The sequence below is a fragment of the Aedes albopictus genome, chromosome 2 (assembly GCF_035046485.1).
Source record: "Aedes albopictus strain Foshan chromosome 2, AalbF5, whole genome shotgun sequence".
Classification (NCBI taxonomy): domain Eukaryota; kingdom Metazoa; phylum Arthropoda; class Insecta; order Diptera; family Culicidae; genus Aedes; species Aedes albopictus.
Genome location: NC_085137.1, coordinates 24,703,575 through 24,728,488, shown reverse-complemented (window position 1 = coordinate 24,728,488; position 24,914 = coordinate 24,703,575). Strand labels below are relative to the sequence as shown.

The following is a 24,914-nucleotide window of genomic DNA, read 5'->3' as shown; positions in this document are numbered from 1 at the left end:
ATTATCTCGAAATCGTCTTTGTAAATTTAGTTGATCGATTTGCAACCTCTTTTTAAATTGTTCGTATTCAAAATCACGACGTAGGGGAGACTGAGGAGACTTGATCCCTGGGGAGACTTGTTCCCCCCATATTTTCTCGGAATTAAAAACATTTTTCTTCTAGCATAATTTTTCCAAAACTACTCCTGGACAAACGACTATGTTTTGCCTACAAGTGATTTCGATCGTACATTGTATTATTTTTTAACGGCTGATGGTTTGTTTTCAGTCCTTCAGAAATCTTTTGGGCGATTCCAAAAAATCTCAATAACTTTGTGAAAATTGAACCAAAACGTGTCGAAATTTCACAGCACATAGTTCAAATAAAATACTTTCAAACTCATTAATCCAAATAAGGCTGTTGTTAACATATTCTAATTAATTCAGCTTAGTATACACAACAGTGACATGGGGAGACTTGATCCCTCGAGGATTACACACACATTATACATGTGAAAAATAAAATTCTATTCGGAAGCCTCTTATTTGGAATTTTAGTCTATTCAACGATAAAATGTGTCAGATAATTATAGCTTTAGTACAAACCAAGAAAAGTGGGATCAAGTCTCCCCATTTTGAAAATATGGCATATCCTTAAAAATTAAAGGAAAACTTACAATTTCAAACACTCCATACTCATCGAAAATACAAGAAAACTCAAAAAGAAAATGAATAGGAAGACTCTGGAATTATTTTCCCTTTGAATAAACCAAGGAGGATCAAGTGTCACCCATTTTTGAAAAATACACCACAGGACATGCCTCCATAAAAACACAGTTTTGAAAACTTTAACAATAATTTAAAGGCCTTCTGTTGTGTATTAACTTGCAATAGATGTTTACGTGCCATTTTGTACGGAAATCAGATCTAGTTTTGTGTTTTTTCTTAAAGTTTCAGGTAAATTAAGAAAAAGGGATCAAGTCTCCCCAGTCTCCCCTACTGAACGATTCATTTTTAATAAATTCATGCTTAGAAGACTTGAAAAAGTACTTCAAATTTCTTACACCAAAAAAAAAATCGGTCAAATAGTTTTTAAGGGGGAACATCAGTGAATACCAATATGGCAGCCGCAATGTCCAACTTGCACCCCTACTCATGTTTTCAAGAGCAATAATCTTGAAAATTCGTAAACAAATGCGCATGATTTGGAAAATCTTTTTTTTTTGCAAGTGAGCAAAGCCCGGATAAACAAGTGCGCTACAATGGACTGTAACTTTGGTTCTAGAGCTCCAATCTTTATGAAACTTGAAATATGTATTGTCTAGCTAGTATACTTTCAGATTATGCAATATTTTTTTTTATCGTCACATGGTACGTTACCCCTTAATAATTAAAACACTTAAAAACAATTGTTCTTGGAATGTCAAGTTTATTAAAACATATTTGGTAATTAACAATGGCAAGAGTATAGTAAACTGAATTGATATTATTAAGGAGAATTCCTGAACATTCGATAAGGTACGGTATCAAAATATCTCATGCAAACAACTTGTACTAGACAACATAACATAGAATAAAATCTTTGAACTTTCGTCATAAGAACACAATTTTCATTTCTCCTTAAAGTACAACTTTCTTCTAGCATTAACATGCTGTACCCGCATATGTTCATGTTTGTCATCTCGGAAAGTCTTTGCTCTTTGGAATGGTAACTTCGGTCTCATCCTATTCAGTCTTGGCAGCAAAACCGCACTCGTTGTAGCGGCTGATGTGGTCCACGTACTTCCCGACGCATGGGAACCAATCCTTGCCGGCGTAGTCGATCTCAGGCAAACTTCCGCCGTAGTTCTTCGGCAGCACATCCGGGCTAACGTACTGGTGGAATTTCTTCATATCGCCACCGTGGAAGAACATCTACAGAAGAATGCGGAGAAGAAGAGTGAAAGACAGCAGATTAGATTAGGGCCGGAGGGGAATTAGTTCATCGCACTCGAATGATTGATGGAAAAATAATAACTGGTAAATATAGTTTGTGATTACGACGCACCCCCTACGGAGTGGTTGTGGAATATTGTAAACATCGCCATTTGTGAATAGTGGAGAAGGGTGTTTTTTAGGACACGCGTTACGATTGGTCAAGCTTGACGAGATTAGAGCATGCGTCAATAAATCAATCGGGTTACTGAATGTTGCGCAGTCGATTAGTTTGTGACGCAAAACTTTTTTGATATGGATTTAAGCAGGGACTAGTTTGTTAACGGAAATGTTTTAAGTTAGCTTTATCTTTCTACAACTACTACTATTAATGATTACATAGCCAGTATGACAAAGAAAAAGTAGGTCAAGGTCATTCTTGTTGCTACAGGCTAACCTTTATATATATATATATATATATATATATATATATATATATATATATATATATATATATATATATATATATATATATATATATATATATATATATATATATATATATATATATATATATATATTTCAGCTCATTCATCAAGCATCAATACCATACTTCAGATCACAGAATTTATCAAAAAATGTGTGGCAACCGATTAAGGTTCATAACGTAAATGCCATGCTTGATTACATACATAAACACATCTACTACATCGATTTGTTTTAAATAAATTTGTAGTTAAAACAAACGTGCATACTTCTGTGATATTTAATAAAATTGTAGGTTTTGACAGAATTTGAAATGATAGTTCATAGCACTAAACGTAACTTACATTACTTAAACAATTTGAGCATTGTATTTTATTTCGATGAGATTTATGCATAATACTTTTACAGTTTCCTACAACCAGTTTTGGTTCTAATTGCATTTCTAAGACTAACTCCCTGTTTATCTACCTTAGAAAGTTCTCTGAAAACTTTTGAAGCTAAAATGTATCCCTCTTACATCTCATAAAACCCTTAGCATATTTGTGACGATAAGTTCTCACGAAATTTCACATCCTTCAATCGATACTTCTGCAGCTGCGGATCGTCCACAAACCCGAAAGTGTTCCAATCGTTGACGTGATCGATGTGGCGGAACACGCACGGGTACCACTCGGTGCCACCGTAGTTCAACGGTGGTAAGTCGCCTCCGTAGTTTGCCGGCAGTAGCTCACGATCGATGAAGCGATGGATCTTGCGCATATCGTTGCCATGGAAAAATATCTAGCCCAGTGAAATGAAGGAAGTTTAGAAGGAACAAGAAGAAAATTAGTAACATTGATCAAAGTACTGATTTTGGGATACTTGCCAATTCTCCAAATTTTGCACTTTTTTGTGTAACTGGGCCGAAACGTCATTCCGAAATTGAATTTTGTGTTGGTTTCGGTAAAAAAATAGTAGAAATATGTATCAATTATAAAACTTATAAAGTTTATCAATACCATTATGATTATATACGGCGATTCTAAATTAAAATTTGTACTCATTGCACTGTGCACGAAGAAAAGCAAACAATGCCCAGGAACAGCAACCTAGAAATCGTTTTTTTTATTCTATTTACGGGATTGTACATGTTTAGATTTGAGAATTATAAGAAAAAGAAAGATCTAAGATAATTTAAGTTTAGGTCGAAACTGGGTGCATTTCCACGTTTTTTGGTTTTAGATTTTTTATTTAATAACGAAGCAATATTTTCAAAATCATTCACATATAGATGATCTGACCATTTTGATTTTTCAAATGCGTTATTTCATGCTCGAATAGAATTGTTTACAATATCCACTTTGTGTTTTGGACATCGATTATCTTTATGTAGAGTTTTTAACTTATGTCCCGTGTTTTAACAGGACAGCCCACATTTAGGGGAAGGATCAAGGTATCTTGTGATTTATTTTCTAGGTGGAAAATATTTTTCATTTTTACAGAATTCATTTCTAAAAAAATAAAAAAAAGATTTTGGAAAAACGAAAAACTTTTTCCACCAGGAAAACAATCAGAAGATACCTTGACCACAGACAAACAGACGTAACACGCTGATAATTCCCATCTTTCGCCGATTAAACAGTCTATATAACGATTTGATAGTTGGTTAGCGTTGGGCAATTTTGAATCGATGTTCGCAACATCGATGTTTTTGTTCCGATTAATCGATTTTTTGAATCGATTTTTCACATTCGATTTTTTACATTCGATTTTTTTTTTCGATTAAAAAATGTTACATTTCTTTTTTTTTTCATAATGCACTGTAGAATTTTATCATTAAAAAATACATAAAATCAAGGTAAAATGTGCATAAAGTTGAAGTACATAAAATCGAGGATCTATATAATCGAGGGTCCACTAAATCGAGGTATACCTGTATATCACAAGTTTCTTGGGCAATCCCTCTCAGGAGTCTAAGTGAATCTTTCTAAGGATTCCATCTCTGGATTCCGAACATTTTCTTTGGGATTTTTTCTCAGGATTCTTAATGAAATTTCCTTAATAATGTGGAAGATTCCCTCTTTCAGGGTTCTGAGACCAAGGAAATCAGAGAAAATCCCTGACAAGATTTTGAGAAGATTCTCTTGAGAGGAATCACTCTCAGAGTTCTGGGACAACCCTGGGGGAATGTCTTTCAGGAGTCTGCGGTTATTTTTCTGTTTTATGTGGAATACCTCTCAGAATTTCAGAGTGTCCTTTTCAGGATGATGCTGGGGAAGTCCATTCTAGAAGTTTTCATTATCCCTTCCAGGGTGAATCCTTATCAGATTTTCGAAAACAGAAAAACTCTCATAGGTTCTAGATATATTTCTCTCAAGAATATGGAAGAATCCATCTTATGATCCCTCTAAGGATCTGGGGGAATCACTCATACAATTCTGGAGAATACTTTTCGGGATTCTGGCAGAACTATCCTCAACATTCTAAGGGATTTCACCCAGGATTTTAGGGGAATATCCTTACTTAAAAGGATTCTGGAGGAATTTATCTCAGGGTTCTGGGAGAATCCTATCTTCAAGAATTCTATGAGCGTTTATCTCAGGTTTCTTTGGCAATCCCGCCCATTAATTTGAAGGAACCTTTCTCAGGATTCTGAAGTAATCCTTTTTGAGGTTCTAGGCTACCCTTTTCAGGATTCTGGGTCATTTTTTAAACTTCTTTTTTGTGTGAGAATCTCTCTCAGTATTCTTGCTGAATTTATCTCAAGAATGTAGAAGAATTGCTTTTGGAATTCCTCTCAGGATTCTGGAACATTTTGGAAGAATCCCAAGGGAAAGCTTCTCTTAGGATTCTGAGATAATCTATCACAGGATTCTGGGAGAATTACTCTCGGACTCTGAGACCATCCGTCTCATAGATATGGAGTAATATCTGTCAGGATTCCAGGAAAACCCTTAATATAATTCAGAGAGAACTCCTACCAAGATACCCGAAGAGTCTTGCTTTCTTTTCTAGGTATTATCACTCAGGATTCTGGTGTAATCATTTTCAGCACTCTGAAGAAGTCTCTTTAAAGATTCTGGGGGAATTTCTCATAGCAGCGTGCGGGAATTTATCCCAGTACTTTATGGAAATACTTCTCAGAGTTCTGGGGAATTTCATGATTTTTCATCCGATTTAAAACTATGAGTATATTTTTTTTTCAGAATGCACTATCTTAACGTTATATCCATTTTCAAATCAGAGTCAAGGTCGGGAAATGTTCGAAGTGCAATCTCAAATTATGATATTGAAATTATGTATACACATAAAACATACAATAAACTTACTTCATGCAGCAAACGAATCATTTTATAGTTTTGTTATAATTTATAATTTCAAATCGATGTGAAAACATCGATTCAAAGCATTCGATTAAATCAGTGAATCGATTCTGCTGATCCGGATCGAATCGATTCACAAAAATCGATGTCTCAGCCAGATTTGCCCAATGCTTGGTCAACTCATCACCCGTGGCGCTCGCATCGTTTTTGTTAGAGTTTGACGTTTGCTCACTACCGCCACCTAGCCACAGAGAAACAGACGTAACACTTAGAAACTTCATTAAAAAACATCGTCACGAAAACATAATCGCCCAATGCTAAATGTACTGTGCTGGGCCGGGCCGCCACTAGATGGTGATAATGAGCAAACGTCAAACAGGAGCAAAAACGATACCAGCGCCGCGAGTGGCCGATCGACCTACTACTAAATATTTGAATTACCCGTTAAAAAGGTGATCGATGGGAAGCGATGAGAGTGTGACGTCTTTTTCTCTGTGACCAAGCTTAAGGTTGACTAAACTCAATCATTTTAGCATTGGGCAAATATGTTTTCGTGACTATGATTGGAATAGAAAACTGATCGAAGTCTTACGTCTGTTTGTCTATGCCTTGATCCTTTCTCTAAATGTGTATGAAAACTGATTTGAAAATATTGCTTCAAAAACCAAAATATGTGAAAAACCTCCAGTTTCACCTTCAGCGCATTTCTGGGGCTTTCAGAACATCCAAAAACGATTACAGAGGGACAGCAATGCAATACATACAGACCTATCTGTATTATTTAAATGTCAGCATACAGATTGATTTTATGCAAAATACCGATTTTCGAGAAAAATAGGTCTTATTTTGTATATGACACAGAATTTTAAATAGATTTCACAAGGGGTACAGATTTTTGAAACGAATGGTAAACATTTAAAGAAATATTATCGGATATCAACGCAGAGCAAATGCAGATTAGCATTTGGGAGATTCAAAACCTTTTCAGGACTTTTCAATAAGTTTCAATTAGTTGAACTACATTTTAAACGTGAACAATGCTTTCTTTAGAAAATAGACGCTGTGGACCCTCACCTTAAACATCCTTGGAAATAGCAGAAAGTTTCCTAAGCTCCCAGAAATCCCCTGAATAGACTTTGAGCCTGAACCTTCTTGAGAATCTCTGAAATCCTCTGATACGAATTAAACCACTCTGAAAAAATAAACCTGAAACAATCCTTGAATACTCCTAAGAGCTCCACTACCGCCACTGGAAAACCCCATTAAGTCCCTTGTTTTCATCTCTAAGCAATGAGGGAAAAATGTACTTATCAGCCACCTGAGCAGGAGGCACAGGTAGAGTGGGGATAAGGACCACCTCCTGAAGCCAACGAAGTAGGCAGAACTTCATCTCTAACCCACTAAACCGTTCCCATTGCCGCCAAGTCCGTCTCTCCGGGATCACCTAGAAAAAGGTTTTGTATCAGAAAGGGGCTACTACACATCATACTCTCGAAGGTAGCAGCGTAGCCTTGCATCAACGATCATCACGACACGCTCTTTTAGAATGGCACCGAGAAAAGGTGCTGGGACATTACCAGCTTCCCGGGTGGCCTTACCACTCCCTTTGTCCTCGGCTGGCGAGAAAGGGTCGACACCACGTTCGCATACCACTGCTCTGAAAGTATCAATAACTAATACCGTGTGCACCGCAATTTAACCTCCTGAAAGTGAGGCCTTATCAGCAAACACACAAAATGATTTGTGGACATGGAGCCTCCACCAGCCCCGAAGCTTGCAGGGGACCCCTGTCTATCTGCGGGCTTAGATGCAAAACTCAAAAACTGTTCTACTTAAAATTTTTTGTAGCACGGTTTCGAAATCAGCGCTAAATTGTGCTTCAAAAATTTTGGTCATTGACAGAAGTTCACGACTTTCGTTTTATTTTGTAAACTAGTGTAATTAGAACAAAAATGAAAGGAATCCTTGACAAAATTTCTAAAAAAATACTTGAAGAATGCTTTCTGGAGGAATCTTTTGGCCGAATTTCTGAAGCAATGTCTAGAGGAACTCTTGGAGAAATCATTGGAAAAATTCCTGGAAAAATCCTTGAAGCAATTTCTAGAGGAATCTCAGGAGGAAATTCTGGCCAAAATCCTGGCGGAATCCCTGGAGAAATTACTGGAGGAATTTCTGAAGGTATACCTGGAGCAACTCCTGGAGAAACCGCCTGAGGAAATCATGGAGAAATCCCTGAAGAAATTTGTGAAGGAATAATTGGACGATTTCCTGGAGGCATCCCTGGACATATTGCTGGACAAATGCCCAGAGTGTTCCCTGGATAATTGTTTAGAGAAATCCCTGAATCCGTGGAGGAATTCATAAAGGAATTTCTGAAGGAGTTCCTGCAGGAATAGCTGGATGAATTCCAGAAGCAAACCCTGGGAGAAGTCCTATAGGAATCCCTGGATGAATTCCTGGAGGATTCCCTAGAGATTCTGCTAAGAATCCCTGGTAAAAATTGTAAAGAAACCTCTTGAGACATTCTGGGATGAATCCTTAGAGAAATTTCAGGAGAAATTCTTGGAAGAATCCCTGGGGAAATCTTGGAAAAGCTCTGAAGCAATTACTCGAGGAACCTCAGGAGCAATACATGAAGGAACATCTGGACAACTTCCAGGAGGTATCCTGGAGAAATCTCTAGAGGAATTCTTGAGGAACTTCCGAGGATTTATCAATGGAGAAATCCCTGAATGATATTCTGTCACTATATAGGAATTCTTGCTGAATTCCTTGAGGCATTCACGGTGAAGTTTCTGGAGGAATTCGTTAAATAGTTCCTAGAGGAACCTCTAGAGAAAACCTGTGGCAAAATTCCTGGAGTAATTACTGGAATTTTTTTTGAAAGAATTTCTGACGGGATCCATGAAGGAGATTTTGGAGAAATTCATGGAAGAATTGCTGCAGGCATATCCGAAGGAATTCCTGGAAGAATTCCTAGATCAATTCCTAGAGAAATTCTTGGAGTAATTCCTAGTGGAGTCCCTGAGGAAATACCTGGATGAAATTTTGGAGGAATGTCTGGAAGAATACCTGGATAAATTCCGAAAGTAATTCCTGGGGGAATTTCTGAAGGAAACCCAGGGCGAATTTCTGGGGTGATTTCTGAAGAAATGCTTGAAGGAATTCCTAGAGGAATCTCAGGAGGAATTCAAGCAGGAATCCCTGGCGAAATTCTTTAAATGATACCTGTATAAACATCTGGAGGAGAACTTCCAGAAGAAATTCCTGGAAAAATCACCGTAGTACTAATTTCTGGAGAAATTCTTGGAAGAATCCTGGATAAATTCCAGGATCAATTCCTGGGGTAATTCCTGATGGAATTCTTAAAAACATTCCTGGAGAAATGCTTTGATGAATCGCTTGAGGAACTCCTATAGAAATCCTAGGAAAAACTTGAAAGTATTCCTAAAGGAACTCCTGGAGGAAGTCCTGGAGCAATCCCTAGAGGAGCTCCTGAAGGAATACCAGGAGGAACCCCTGGAGAAATTTCCGAAGACATGCCTGTGAGAATTGCCGGAGGAATCTCTAGAGAAATTCATTGAGAAATCTCCAGAGGAACTCCAGGAGGATTTTCTTGAAGAATAACTGGAGAATTTAAAGTTAGAATCCCTGGAGGAATTCCGGGAGAAAACCCTGGTGTAACCTCTAGCAAAATTCCTTGAGGTATATCTAGAGTAATACCGGAAGGAATCTCTGGAAGAATTCCTAAAGGAATCCTTCGGAAATTTTCAGATGAACTTCTGGAGGAATCTTTGGAAACATCCCTGGAGGAATTTCTGAAGGATTTTCTTGAAGAATCACTGAAGAACTTTCAGGAAAAATCTCTGAAAGAATTCCTGGAGGAATACCTGGTACAACACAATTGTTGGAAATACCGACGGGATTTCCTCTAGTATTTAGTGACTCCAGCCTTCTCCATTACGTACCTTTGTCATTGACGTATATGGGGACTAAAAAGGGTGATTTGTCAACTGAGTAGCCATTAGGAAGAGGTAAAAGTGCATCAGTTGATATGCCATAAGGTTTATTATGTTCCTTAATTATGTGAAAAGTTATTGTAATACTAGGTTAGGCGAGTCGTATTTCGGAGAGATAGTCGTGAAACTTAAATGTAAGTAAATTAGGATAATTGTCACTATTGAAATCATGAATTATAATAAAATTACAGTCTCGAAGCTGCTGAACTACCAAGCTGCTGTCGAGAGGTTTCCATCACTCCCGAGAAAGAAACGACCCTAACAACAATGACATATATTGTTCATTTTACTGGCATATTACCAGATTTGCTGGGATGTCTGAAACATACTGGAAAAACTTGTAATTAGAAGGCACGAAATGTTGCTAATTGACAAATGGAGAGATTAAATTTGTGAAAAAAATCGCGTTCTGCTGGGATTTGAACCCAAGACTCCGTATTCGCTAGACCAGCGCTTTAACCAACTAAACCACAGAACAAGTGATGATTCTGCGGAAGTTTGTGTAAAAGAACGCGTTTTTTCACAAATTTCATCTTTCAATTTGTGAATTTGCAACATTTCGTGTCTTCTAATTACAAATTTTTCCAGTATTTTTCCAGTACCTGGTACTGGTAATCTCTAGAGGAATTTCTTGATGTATCTCTAGAGGAATACCTGGAGGAATCTCTGGAATCTCTAGCGGAGTTTTTAGTGGAATTACTGGATGAATTCCTGTAGGAATTTCAAGACGAATCCCTTAAGGAACTCACAGAGAAATCCCAGAATAATTCCGGAAGGAATTTCTGGAGGAATCCCTTGAGGAATTCCTGGTCGAATCCCAGGAAGAAATCTTAGGATCAATTTCTAAGAGAATTTGAGAAGAAGTTCCAGGAGAAATAAAAGGAGGGAGTATTGAATAAATCGCTGAAATTCATGAGGAAAGACTGAAGGAATCCTAAAAAGAGTAAGTAGAGGAACTCTTGGAGGAATTCCTGTAGCAAATATTGAAGAAACCCTAGGCTAAATCTTGGAAGCAATGCCAAGGGGAATTCCTAAGAGAATCTCTGAACAGTTCCTGGAGGAGTTTCTGATAGATGTCCATTAGGAATTGCTGAAGGAAACCCAAGAAGATTGCTTGGAGACATTTTTCAAATAATCCCGAAAGTTGTTCCTAAAAAAATACAGAAGGAATTCCCGGGTGAATCCCATGTGGAATCCCGGATGCAATCCCATGAGGAATTTCTTAGGGAATCACAGGAGAGTTCTCTTTGCGAATTCCTAGAAGAATTTCTGAAGAAATCCATATCTGCTGTAATTTCTAGACGGATTATTGATGGAACAATTGGATGGACTCCTAGAGGATTTCATGTACATAACTTTTAAGCAATTCCTCTAGTAAAATTTTCTGAATGAATTTCTGGAAGACATTCCTGCAGAAATACTTCGAATAATTCCAGATGGAATATCCAGTGGAATTCTGGAAGGAATATATGGCGAAAATCCTGAAGAAATCTCTGAAGGAATACCTGCAGAAATACCTTAAAGGATCTCTGAAGAAAATCCCGAAGAAAACCGCGAAAACAGCACTGGAGGAACATCTAAAGATATTCCAAGATAAATCCCAAAAAAAGGCCAGTTGATTCCCTAGATGCATTCTTTAAGGAATCTTTGGCGGAATCCATGTTGAAATCAGTGCAGCAAGGTTTGGAAAAATTCCTAGAGAAATTGTTGATACTCATATAGTTTAAGGAACTGGGAAAAATGTTAAACAGTTATTTTGATTCCTCAAAACTGCAATGCCAATTCGCATATTCACATATCGAGCGACCATGCCGCTTAGAGGTCATCTCAATTGGAACCCAGCCGGATATCGCAAGGTAGACCCAGGGGCTCGTGGCGGTAGCCTCAACAAGGAAATAAAAGAAATTAAAAGAAATTGATCTTCAAAGTGACGGTGGACAATAGTTCAGGATGGATTTTCACCAACAAAGTACAGAATATGCAATTCAGAAGTTTGAGTGTAGTCAAAGAGAATAATTTGGTCACCGGAGCCAATTGGCTCCACCAGACCCGTGCACAGAAAAGAGGACAAGGGAGGGGCTTTTCCTAATTTTGACGAAGGGCAGAGGGGTTCCCAGTATATGGAACATCGCTAACCCCCAAAACTCCTGTCTTGTGCACGGCTCCTTTCTGCTTTCAAATATGAAATTGTGAATTATTTTGAATAGACTGATCTTATGCAATGAGATGTACTGGAACAAATAGGCAATCTTGAACTTGAAGAAACATTTCATTCCGATTGTAGAGCACCGGAAAGGTCATCAACATCCTTCACGAGATTATAATATTTATAAACACTACCAAATCACCTCACACCATGCATGCAGTCTCAGCTCAAGCCGTGTGGCTATTTGAAAATATGTACGTTATTCATTTTCAATATTGATCATACTGCAGCCATTTCAGGGAAGCACAGAACTCACCGTCATGTCAGTCGGTCGGTTGGTGGACTTAGAACTCTCATTATTCATGCATCTCCTCCCGATTGGAATGTAAACCGAACAACACACGGTGAGGATTAGAAACATCGATGTCGTCAAAGTTCAAGCTGCTGATAAAGCGTTATCTTGGGTTTCGAACCAGCCTCAAACCCGAGACAATTACTGTCGTCAGTTCGAACTTTGAACGGCATTTTAAATTAAATTTGTAAGAGTGTGTACACATTACATGGTGAAGTTCACCACGGTTGATTAGGGTGGCGTACCGTAAATGTGGGTGAATTCGGTCAATTACATTATTATATGTCCGATGTGTTTCAATGGAATGTAAACACATTTCAACCAGAAAACAATGAGGTATGGACATCAAAAAGATAATATCAATTATAAACAACCTGAAACTATAAAGAGTGAACAATTTCACCAATATTTAAGTTCCTTAGTAAGCAGTTCCTTCCAAACTTACCCGCTTATTGAGTTTCTCCTTGATGAATGGCGTAAACAGAGCCCACACCATCTTGAAAATAAAAGGTTGCTTGATGATGTGAACCTCCTTCAGCCGCAAAGGTAGAGCCTCCTGGATGAACGTCAGCAGCAGTTTGGAGAACCACGGCGACAGCGCCTTGACCTGTTTCAACGAAAGCCCATCAAAGTCCATGATGACCACGGCTCCGTTGATCTGAGTTTCCGGCTCCAGCTGGGCGATCAAGTGGATGAGGTAGAACAGGCGGAACAGCTGCTCGGAGCTGACCTGTTTGGGGTCCCACAGTTGACCGCAGTTGACCAACAGCACACGGCGGCCTTTCTGATCCCGGTTCGCCAGTACGTTGACCACGTTGTGTTCGGTGAAGGCGCGCTTTTCGTCCTCTGGCATCAGGTTATGCAGCAGATTGTTGTAGTTCTTTTTGAACTCGGCAATGCGACGCATCTGAAAAAGATGGAATGCTATGTAAATAAATCATAAACGAACTGATACAAAGGGCTCTACCCCGTTTGGCATAATGCCATTTGGCATAAAAGCCATTTGGCATAACGGCCATTTGGCAAAATGGCCATTTGCCACAACAAGGATTATGCACATTCTTATCAAGAAGGCTGTTCATCGTATTATGCCAAACGGCATTATGCCAAACGGCCATTATGCCAAATAGTCTTTGTGCCAAATGCCAATATGCCAAACGGCGTTATGCCAAATGGCATTATGCCAAATGGGGTAGAGCCGATACAAAGATAGAGGTAATTCAAAGAGTGACAGAGGGTAGAAAAGAATCATCCGAAAATGATTGGGAGGAAAATTTATATAGGGTAAAAGCTCCCTTAGTGGAGTTAGTACCAATAGTGGTGGTAGTGCCAATTTAGCACTATTTCAAACTAAAAGCTTGCAAATGACATTTTTAATAGATGCATCATAACTAAATAATAACATTAATTCAGTTTTGTGTTCAGGATTTGCCGGAAAACCTATTTTAAACAATTTTTTTCCTTAAATTTTTGGCTCCTTTGCACCTATAGTGGTGGTAGTGTTCCTATAGTGGTGGGTCCTATAAGAATTCAATGGGATGCGCCACTATAGGAACCAATGTTAAATTTTACCTCCATAATAGGAACCGTGTACCTATAGTTGGTGCAAGTGATTTATTAGCAAAAACTGTAATAAACAATGGTTTTTACATTTTTCCTAGCAAATTCAAATGAAAAACTACCGATTAACGTTTTCAGGCTTTATATTTTGTGGTATTATCAATTTTATTCATTTTTTTTCTACAAGGAGCTACTAATAGCACCACTATTGGTACATTTACCCTATAACGAAGCCACACCTCAAATTTTCAAGAGCACAAATCTGAGGAACCAAAAGACAGATTGCGCTGAAAAGTTGATCGCTGGTGGTGACCAATCGATCAACTTTTCAATGCAAACCAACCCTCGGTTCTTCAGATTTGTGGTTTTGAAAATTCGAAGTGTGGCTTCGTTATATTTTCACCTTAAGGCGAAACTGGAAGCATTTCCTCATTTTTTCAGTTTGTGTTTTTTTTTAAATAACGAAGCATTATTTTCAAAAACGGATTTCGTATACATGTAGAGTATGGATCAATGTATCTTTAGAATTTTTTTCGTATTGAAAAAGTTTACCATTTTTTTGTGAAATTTCGTTCAAAAATGGTTTCTGCAAAAACAAAAAACATTTTCCACAACGAAAAAAATCAGAAGAATCGTTGATCTATTCTCTACATGTGTACGAAAACCGATTTTGAAAATATTGTTTCGTTATTTTATAAAAAATCAAAAACCAAAAAGTGAGGAAATGCTTCCAGTTTCGCCTTAATGGATACATTTGCAAGGATTTAGAGTATTGTCAGCATGACTACAATGAATGCGTGACTTAAAACCGATTCGATACAGTTGATGACGATCAAGTCTACATTGTCCAAGTGCATTTTTGTTTGTCGAGAAACATTAGCAGTAGTAAAACAGCAGTTTTTTTGGTAATAACCAACATTTTCTGAGTTCCCCGGTAGACGAGAATATTTAAATCATATCTAAAATCGAACATTTTTTGCTATCACAGCTAGATGTGGTTTTGATGTGTTATTCAAAAATCTAATGAATATCGCACGAATAGCTCAAAGTGATGTGATATCAGTTTTTGTTCTTGTCGAAATAGCTGAAATATTCAACATAAGAACAAGTTTATAGATCTTCTGCACGAAATGGAACACATACGCCTATAGAGATGGCTCAATCTTAGTGAAATGCAATATGCCCCTTTCTGAGCTTTAGTAACGAAGAACCGCATGCTCTTATTCCCATGTCATTTACAACAGCGAGCCACAGTTGAGTGGCAAGCATCGCCGCCTGTGAATCCTTAAGGTCGTAGGTTTGATGCTGCATGCTGACATTTTTTTTAAATTTATTTTTTCTAAAAAAAGATAAATCTTGTCTGCTATTGTTTTGATCTTGTAATATCTTAACGAGCTATCATTGAGTAGTTCACCATACTAGATTTTGCTATTATTTCTGATCTTTTACCTCTTATATCAATCAAACCAATATCAGTTTTTGGTCTTCAGTAATTCAATCAATAATAACTGAATATGCTACTCATCAGATTTTTCCACCTTCTCGGGTTGGCATGTTAAATTCTTCTCAATTTTAAGCAAAAGAATCACTCAATGGTGTGTTTCTCTCCAACAAGTTTCTGCATTTAAAACAAAAAAAATCAAACAAGAGTAAAAGCTAATATCCCATAGGTGTAAGCAGATTTCTGATTTTTTTTTTCGGAATCATAATTATCAATATAATTGAAGTTAAAAGTGAGATAAGAAATTCTGCCAGCAATGCCTTCGGAAATTTCTAAGTAAAGTCTATCAGGAATTCTTCTATTGATTCCTTTAGAAAATTCTTAGTTTCCTTGAAAATTGTCACCAATGTTTTCTAGAGAATAGCCCAGAAATTAATTTAGAATTTTCATTTACAAAACCTATCCTGGATTCTATCCGATATTGCTTCATGGATTCCTTTAGAATTTTTTTTTCTAGGAATATTCCACGGATTTTGGAAGTTTTTTAGAACAGCATTCATGGATTGTTTCAGAATTTCCTATATAATATTTCCTTTGGAACTTTTAATAGAGGATCTCCCAGAAATTTCTTTAAAAATCCTCTGGATTTCCTTAAAAAAAACTCCACAGCTTTTTACAGGAATCCGTACGAAAATTATTTAAGAAAATCATTCACCGATTTCCCAGAAATGCTTTCAGTGTTTCTTTAAGAATATCTAAGATCTCTCCAGAAATTCCCCCAAGATTTTTTTCAGAAAATTAACCTCAGATTTCTTTGGAAATTCTTACGAAAATTCCTTCATAAATTCTTCAGGAATTTTTAAGAAATAATGAGATTCCTCCAAACTAATGTCTAAAGATTCCAAGTCCAAGTAGATCAGGAAATCGGTCCTAAAATCTTCCAAGAAACTTCTCCTGGTTTTTTTTCGAAACTTCTTCAGGGTTTCTTTTAGATATTCCCTCATGAATTTTTCAAGAAATTTCTCCAAGAATATTTCTAGGTACATTCTTATAGGTTCCTTCTGAAATTCCACCAGTAATTAATTTTAAAATTCTTCTAGGGATTCATCGTGAATTTCTCAAGGGATTTCTTTCGAAATTATCCCAAAGATTTTTTTCAGAAAATTCGTCCAGTGGTTTCCTAATTGAATTTTTTAGGGTTCTTCAGGAAGTCCACCAGAGATTTGTTAAGAAATTGGGGCTCTATTGCAAATATCTGATGGAATTTCTGAAAACATTCTTGCAATATTACTTTCAGTGATTAAGGCGGGATTTCCTCCATGTTTTTCCCAGAAATTTATCTGGCATTTTCTCCAAGGATAACTCTAACAGACTCTCTACGAATTCTTTAAGAAATGTGTTTTCTGGTAATTTCTACGGAAAGTTCTTAGAAATATCCCGAGAGTTTTTTCCAAGGATCTTTGCAGACGTATAACTTTGCTTTTCACTACAGGATTTATTTTTTTTATTACTCCATAGATTTCTCCAACAGCATCTTCAGAAAATCCTCCTAGAAAATTTCTCAATCTTTTTTTCTAGGAATTTCACCAAGGGTTTCCCTAGAAGTTTTTTTTACGTATTTCTACAGGAAGTTTTCAAGAAATTTCTCTTTAGTTTCCTTCAGGAATTCCTCTGGGATTTCTTCAGATTTTCCTATAGAGATTCAATCTAAAGTATTTCATAAGATTTCTTCAAAAATTCGTTCAGGGATTCTTTTAGAAGTTCATTCTAGAACTCATTCTTGAATTCCTTTGAAAAGATATTTTGATCTCCAGAGATTTCTGCAGGAATTTCTTCGATAGTTCTTCCGTGCATTATTATATGTTCGGATATTCCTCCAAGAATTTTCCAGAGTTCTTCCAGAAATAAATCAAAAATTTGAAAAGAATTCCCAGATGGAATTTTTGAGAAAATACGTGGAGGATTGTCTCCAAAGAATTCTCAAAACACTCCTGGTGATACCCCCGGGAAGTCCTAGAAAAAATCTTGAATTAAATTTAAATTTTCTAGAGAAATTCCTGGACCAAAACATTTGACACAATTTCTGACATTATATCTGGAGCAATTTCTAGATGAGTGCCTTGGTGAATACCTGAAGAAACAGTTCAATAAACCCGCTTAATTCTCAGAAAAAAAAATCGCTGAAGACTTCAGGAGGAACTCTGGAAGAAATACTAAGTGAACATGTTTGATAATTACTAAAAAAATCCTTAGAGGAATTTCTGTAGGAATTTCTTAAAAAATATCCGCAGAAATGGCAGACAAAGATACTCAATATATTTTATAAAGAAATCCTTGTAAGAACTCTCAGAGAAATTTTAAATACAATTTCTGAAGGGGTTTATGCACAAAAAACTTATTGACTATTACCAGGAGAAATTTCCAAAGGAAATCTTCCAATAAAACAACATGAGGAATTCCTTAGAGAAACAATGATGAAATTTTGAATGAATGAATTTTTGAAAGAATTCTTTGTAGGTTTTCATAGAAATTTATTTTGAAAAAATCCTGCAGCTATTGCTAAACTTTGGAAACATAGAATTTCTGAAGAATACCTAAAGGAACTGTTGGATAAACCACTGGAGGAATTTCCTGATGAATCTCTTGAGTATTTTCTAGAGAAATATCCAATGCCCAACAAATCCATGAATAAGTAGAGTAATATCTGAAGTAAACTCTTAAAAAAATCATAAAATAGTTTTTGAAAATGTTTTTGGAAAAAATCTCGAATGTCTGAGCGAAAATCTTAGAGGAATTTATCGATGTACCTCCAAATCTTCGTGAAAAATATTTTCCGGAGTTTCACAGTTTGAAGAAACTTTTGGAGAAACCCCTGAAGAAATTCCTTGAAGAATTTATTGATTATTTTCTTGAAGAATTTCCGGAGAAATCCCAAAGAAAAACTTCTGGGAAAAATTTGACAATATTTCTGGAAGAATTCCTTCAATAGAACTTGCAGAAATACATGACCGAATACCAACATGAACTTATGTGGAAATCCTTGTAGGAATTTCCAATAGAATCCCTTTAGGATCTCCAAGAGAAATTTCGGAAAGATTTTCTGAGGAGACGCAAAAACCAGTTTCAAGATGGATCTTTAGAGTATTTTTTTTATTAAGAAAGTCCTGTAGAATGAAAATCCGGGAGGAATTCCTGAAACAATCTCTGGAGGAATCCCTGGAAACATGTTCACAGAAATGTATGGACAGAGATACATTTTAAGGTATACTAGAAGGCATCTTTGGAGGATTTTTTGCTAAAATCATTCCAAGATAGCCGGCGAGAATCTTTTTTCTTTAAAAGTTCCAGATTTTTTTTTATCCTGAAAGAAATCTCAAAGGAATTTCTGGCAATTTCACTGGAGGTTATCCTGGCGAATTTTCAAGAAATTTAAAGAAGTGTTTTTGCGCAAGTGTTTCTAGAAGGTTCTTCTGACTGAGCAGAAAGCGTTAACGGTTAGTAAAATAAAACTGACCATATTTGGCAGCCTATGACAGATACGAATTTCAGCCACACACAACTGTAAGGTCGACTTCAGTGAAACCAAACCGTTGGAATCGTGCATCAAACTAGGCACACCCCTTTCAGAATTTCTCAATGAAATCTCGAAATAATTCGTTCTGTGATTTTTATATTCTTCTTGACGTTGTTTTCGATTTTTTTAAGATTTGTTAGGGAAAAAAATCAAAGTTATTCTAGACAACTCCAGGATGTTTCCATAGCAGTCTAGCTAGCAGTCTAAGGAAAAGTTTGCAGAAACAAATTTAGAAGAATTTTCGAATGAAGCCTTGAAGAAACGTTCAGTAACTTTCCGAAGGAATCCCAGTAAGTATAAATGAAGGATTTCTCAAAGCAATACATTTAGGAATCCCGGTTGATGTACACACCCGGAGCAGAGCTGCCAAATATCAGTCATGTCAGTTGACTACTGATTTTGCACCATCGTCACTATCACTGTAGGCCGATCAATATCAAAACGATAGTGACCGGCAACGACTTGATACTGACCCACACTCCAGAGTACTATCATAGCAACTGAACTGATATTTTTGCGATTTTATCCAACTCTGTCCCGGAAGACTTCCCGATATCAATTCCCAATCAATTTCCTGGAGAAAATATCAAAAAAATTCTTGAAAAAAAATCCTATTGAAATCCTTAGAGGAATATTCGATAGAATCCTTTAAGATGCTCCAATGTTTTCTAAGGGGAATCCTAAAAGTCTAGAAACTCTTGAAGAATCCCTCATTCTTGTTGGAATAGCAAGATTAGTTGCCAATGAAATGATAAATATCTGAATCGGGTCTCCAGTTAGCCTAGTTGTTAAGGCTATGGATCACCAATCCGGAGACGGCGGGTTCGATTCCCGATCCGGTCGGGAAAATTTTCTCGACTCCCTGGGCATAGCGCCTCACAATGTACACATTCATGCAATGGCAGGCAAAGAGAAGCCCTTCAATTAATAACTGTGGAAGTGCTCTAAGAACACTAAGTTGAAGCGAGGCAGGCCAAGTCCCAGTGGGGACGTAGAGACATAAAGAAGAAGAAGATCTGAATCTCTGGAAAAAATGCTCAATAAATCTGAAAATTTCTTGATGGAGAAGGTATTCCTTGGAGAGAAACAATTCGATGATTCCCAAAATAATTTCCGGAATATGTAGAGGAAATTCTGATTAAATCTTAGCGCATGGGATGAAATTATATTGATATATTTCCCAAATAGTCCATAATGAAATTTCCAATGATTTTTTTTAAATTTTTATTAAAACAAATCCCAGATGAATTTCCAAAGGAGATCTCTGGCAGTGTTCCGCATCGAATAAACAAGAAAAAATTAAAACAGGAACTGTTGAAAATATTCCTTCAAAAAAACTTAAAAATTATCGGAAAAATACCTGGATTTTTTTTTTTTTTCAAATGAAATCTGAATTTAACAAATAACTCAAAAAAATTCTCAAAAAAAAATCCAAAAGGATCCCTAAAGAAAATCTGATGATATTCTTCTAGAATTTCCCTGTAAATTACAACGTTAGATTGCTTGAACATTCATGCACACAACAGAAACAAGTCGACACTGATTTATCGTTTGGGCCTAACTGACATTTTCGATTTCTCCTTATCGATCCTCTCTTTGTGTTGTCACTGAATGTGTATTGAGTTTTTTTGGTTAAATTGCGATGAAGACGAGTACATGTTGCTATAGAAACAAAAAGAATAATTATGTTGTTTGTTTTGATCAAGTTATTAGCGAAAGAGAGAGCCGGCAGAGAGAAATCGATCAAGTCAGTTAGGCCCTTATGAAAAATCATTATCGTTTAGGGTTAACCCCCCCCCCCCCCTGAGCCAAACATTTTGGAACAAATTTTCAGTATAAAGCGCTTTACGATGAAAAATTGCTCATTCTAATTTTTATATCAGCTTCCATATCATGTAAACATATTGTGAAAGAACTACAATTGCCTTAAAATAATAAAATTCAATAAGTATCTGTTTTGAATAATTCTGTCTAATCCACGTCAATTTCGGGCACAACCTGAATTCAATTCCCGATTAACCTTCTACCTGACACTATGGAACAAAAGATGGTCAAAAATATAATTTGACCGTGGGTGTTTATTCAAAAAGACGGTCAAATTCTTCGCAATCCAAATCAAATCAAGTGTTCAAAGTACGATTGAGCAGAATGATTTTAACCTTTCAGGACGTGCGCCATCAAGCAACCGAAACTTCATCGCGCTCGCGCTGCACACTACGAGCGAGGATTTTTGGCAGTGTTGTATTTTTTACAACAGCGCGCGTCCTGAAGGGTTAAATAGAGGTGTTTTTTAAATCAATTGAACTCAAAGTTGGCCTCAAATCTTTCCCAACCCAGTTGAATAATACCTACTCGTACCCTTACTCACGTTTTCAAGAGCACCGATCTTGAAAATTCGTAAACAAATGCGTCTGATTTGGAATATTGCTGTGTGCATTCAAAATGCAAATATCAAATGCGGGAGCACCAAATGCGGTAAGATTTTCTAACAAGTAACCCGATGTCTGTGGGAGCTTTCGAATCCTAGGTTGGTGGTGATATTGGCTATGGTTGCTACGTTGCCTTTGGTAACATGTGCTACCGCGTTTGAAGCGCATTTGGGCACCGTTTGCATCTTGAACGCACACAGCAATATATGCCTCTATTTGCAAGTGATCAAAGTCAGAATAAACAAGTGCAGCTTGGTTCCATGCTTCATTCGTCAGATTTAAGCCTCCAAAGTTTGTATACAAATTACAATATACAAATTAATGCAATGACAGGCAAATAAAGCCCTTCAATTGATAACTGTGGAAGTGCTCAAAGAACACTAAGTTGAAGCGAGGCAGGCCAAGTCCCAGTGGGGACGTAGAGCCATGAAGAAGAAGAAGAATGCAGCTGATTACTGGAATGAACCAACTCCAATGGTGAGTGAAGCTACAGGGGATGGCCAAAATGTTTGGGATAGGCTACTTTTTTTCTCCCACAAAAAAAAATGATCATGCTGTAACTTTTCATAGAAAGCATCAAAAAATCTCAAATTTTGACTGTTTGTCAACCTATTATATGTGCATCATTGGTACAAATTTGGGCTCGATTGATTAATTTTTCGCGAAGTTAGAACCGTTCGGGTAAAACACTATTTTTTGGACAACTCATTTTTGAACTGTCATATCTCGGAAACCAGTGAACCGAATTGAATGATTTTTTTAACGTTTTTCAACAATATATTGATACTTAATACGACGTTATAAAATGTAATATTTTCTCACGACAAATTAAGTTATACCGGGTTGAAATTTTTACCCATATAGAGGAAACTAAGTCAAATTTACAATACCACACAAAAATTATTAAATGTGTTCTTCCTTCAATCTAAATAGGCTCCAATATATCTGATTAGAGATAATTTGAGAACAGAAGTGGAAAATCTTTGGATATCAACACTAGAATTTATTGACATTGACGTTAAAAAAATTACATTTTTTCGAGAAAAATCCAAAAAGTGTCTATTCATGATAACTTTTTGCAACGTTCAAAAAGTATCTATGTTTTAATAGTTTGTGAAGCATTTGTATATTGTTAGTGTACGTTCAAATTTTCATTCAATTCGGTTCACTGGTTTCCGAGATATGACAGCTCAAAAATGAGTTGTCTAAAAAATAGTGTTTTACCCGAACGGTTTTAGCTTTGCGAAATATTAATCAATCGAGCCCAAATTTGTACCAATGATGCACATATAGTAGGTTGACAAATAGTCAAAATTTGAGATTTTTTGATGCGCCCTATGAAAAGTTATAGCATGTTGAACTGTTTTGTGAGAGAAAAAAAAGTTGCCTATCCCAAACATTTTGGCCATCCCCTGTATGTCATCCACTAGCTCAAAAACAACCAAGCAGCTGGTAAGGGTGGTTTCGCAGCTGAACGGTTGATAGTCAAGATCTGGAGAACTGAACAGCGGTTAGAGAGCTGGAGAAGGAGTAATCTGCTCCATCCCTTTTCTAGAAACACCACTGTCGAATAAGCCGAAATGTGTTGTGCTAATGATCACGCAGTAAATTTGCGTGGAACTGATAAAGCTTTGTGCGTGTTCCATTTATATTTTGCTTGTTCCGCAATGCTAATGAAATGGTTATACTCTTGTTCAACTGAATACACATTTCAGTATTATTTATTAGTTTTCAAACTTTTTGATTTCATACCGGTTCGTTTCGTTATTAAACGAGTGCCGTTTGTAACTCAGTTCTATCAAGCGAAGAAACAATAAATGTCCAAAAGATCAATTGAACCTCCACATTTGCACTCAACTGCACGGTCGATTACATAACAATGTTCTTTCTCAGTAGTCAACAAATGTTACACACCCAGAATCATCAACAAATCGCGCGTGTCTTCCCATGACAACACAGAATGGGGTACAAAACGAAAAAACTAAATCAGCAAATGCAACCCGATGACGCCATTCGAAGAAATGAAGAAGAAATTCGCGCGCGCGTTCGCCTAGCAAAGGGTTGTTGTCGCGATGATGCCGCGACGTCACAATACAATGCAGCGTGCATGGCAGCGCAGGCAGCAGCGGTGACACACTCCATTCGATCAGCATCAGCAACACAAAGTCCGGCTCGCGCAGCGCGAAACAATCAAAACAAAAAATAGCGTCAATAATGTTCACTTGGAGACAACGAACCGACGACGAATGCATTTCACCCCGGGCGCACCGTGTGCATGAAGCTGTTCAGTTGTTAAATCATTATCAACGAATTCGGGAACTGCAAAAAACACGCAGGTGGTCAATGGATTTTTCCTTTGTCCTCGCGAAACCTGAGGAGGTTCTTCGTCACGTCGTTACCCGAGTGCCGCGATAACGGTTCAAGGCGAATGACGGGGAAGGGAAGAAGTTCAGACTGGTAATCTGGATCGCAGTAGGCTCCGATAAAACGGTTACATGGTTGATAATCAGGAAACAATGCGTAGCAATCAGCATTGGAGATTAGGAAGACACGGATTTGATCGGGGAATTTAGATGGTGGACATCTATACTAGATTAGAAAGAGAAACTTACCATTTTGATTGCACTCTCCGGGTAGAAGTGGCATGGGCGCAGGAAAATCAGGAGGAACTCGTCGTCATCTTTGTAGTGCAAATCGGTGGCCTCCTTCAGCAGACTGCGCAGTTCCTTGATCGATGCTTCGCGCACTTCCGGTGTCTCTCGAAGTTCCTTCCGGGCTATCTCCAGCAGCTCAGGGGTTGGCGGATCGGTATCGATGTCGAATTTGTGGGTCATTTCTGGTGGGTGGATAGGGTTTGAACAGTTTAGCATCTTGAACAACAGCTAAGGTACTTCAGTTATCGACAGAAATTGACTTCAGTGAAAACTTCGGTAGAATTGACCGACTTCCGGTTGAAAATCAATTAGACAATTTGAACCCAACTTCGATGGATTATTTCCGATATTCGGATAATGTTAACCGAACATCGGTAAGTTTCACCGAATTTTTTTTTTCACCAAAATCTAAGCACCGAAGTCAATATCTGCTTCAGAATGCATCCCACAGTACTTACTTCTGGATTGTTGCTGGACAACTTTCAAAACTATGCAACTGAACTCAGCTTCGATGCGGGACTAAGCCTAAGAGTAAACTTTCTGCCTGCTTATTCCCAGTGGAGATCCGTACGGAGGAACGTTCGATTAGCAACTGATGAGCGAGGCTTCACCGCTAATCACTTACAAACCGATGACACTCAAAAGTCCCTATCGCACATCTGAACCCGAACAAGACAGAAAATATATTTTTTCACTTAGAATAACATGTGTATTAATAAAAAAAATAAGGAATACACAACGGACGGACGCTTCTTCAAACAACGCACACTAGCCGTCTATATTTTATCAGTTCCAAACTTGAGTACGCTGCTGGCTTAGCCTAGTAGTGGTGGTGTCCATCCAAGTAGGCTCAAACGAAGAAATTATGCTTTCCGTTCTTATCGATTGCGCACCAGCCAGCCCGTACCGAAGAGTCCCCCGAAGACTGTGTAGAGTTGTCTTATCAGGTCGCCGGCGTTTCTTTCACTCACTGACTCCGTGAAGCGCGGCAACAACGACGACGACGCATGTGGTGAGGCTGCCTCCTAGAGTTCGGTGATAACTGAGACTGATGGAAA

The 24,914-nt window shown here is 37.4% G+C and overlaps 1 protein-coding gene across 1 annotated transcript; it reads right to left on the bottom strand.

Moving 5' to 3' along the window:
* Positions 1-1,388: 1,388 nt before the first annotated feature.
* LOC109429642 (retinaldehyde-binding protein 1) lies at positions 1,389-24,908 on the bottom strand. Its single transcript, XM_029864124.2, has 4 exons — positions 24,315-24,908; positions 23,815-24,038; positions 12,644-13,105; positions 1,389-1,893 (listed from the first exon to the last, which is right to left on the bottom strand). Exons 2-4 carry the CDS (start codon positions 24,034-24,036, stop codon positions 1,705-1,707), a joined length of 873 nt encoding a protein of 290 aa, XP_029719984.2. The 5' UTR covers positions 24,037-24,038; positions 24,315-24,908; the 3' UTR covers positions 1,389-1,704.
* Between the last annotated feature and the right edge of the window lie 6 nt (positions 24,909-24,914).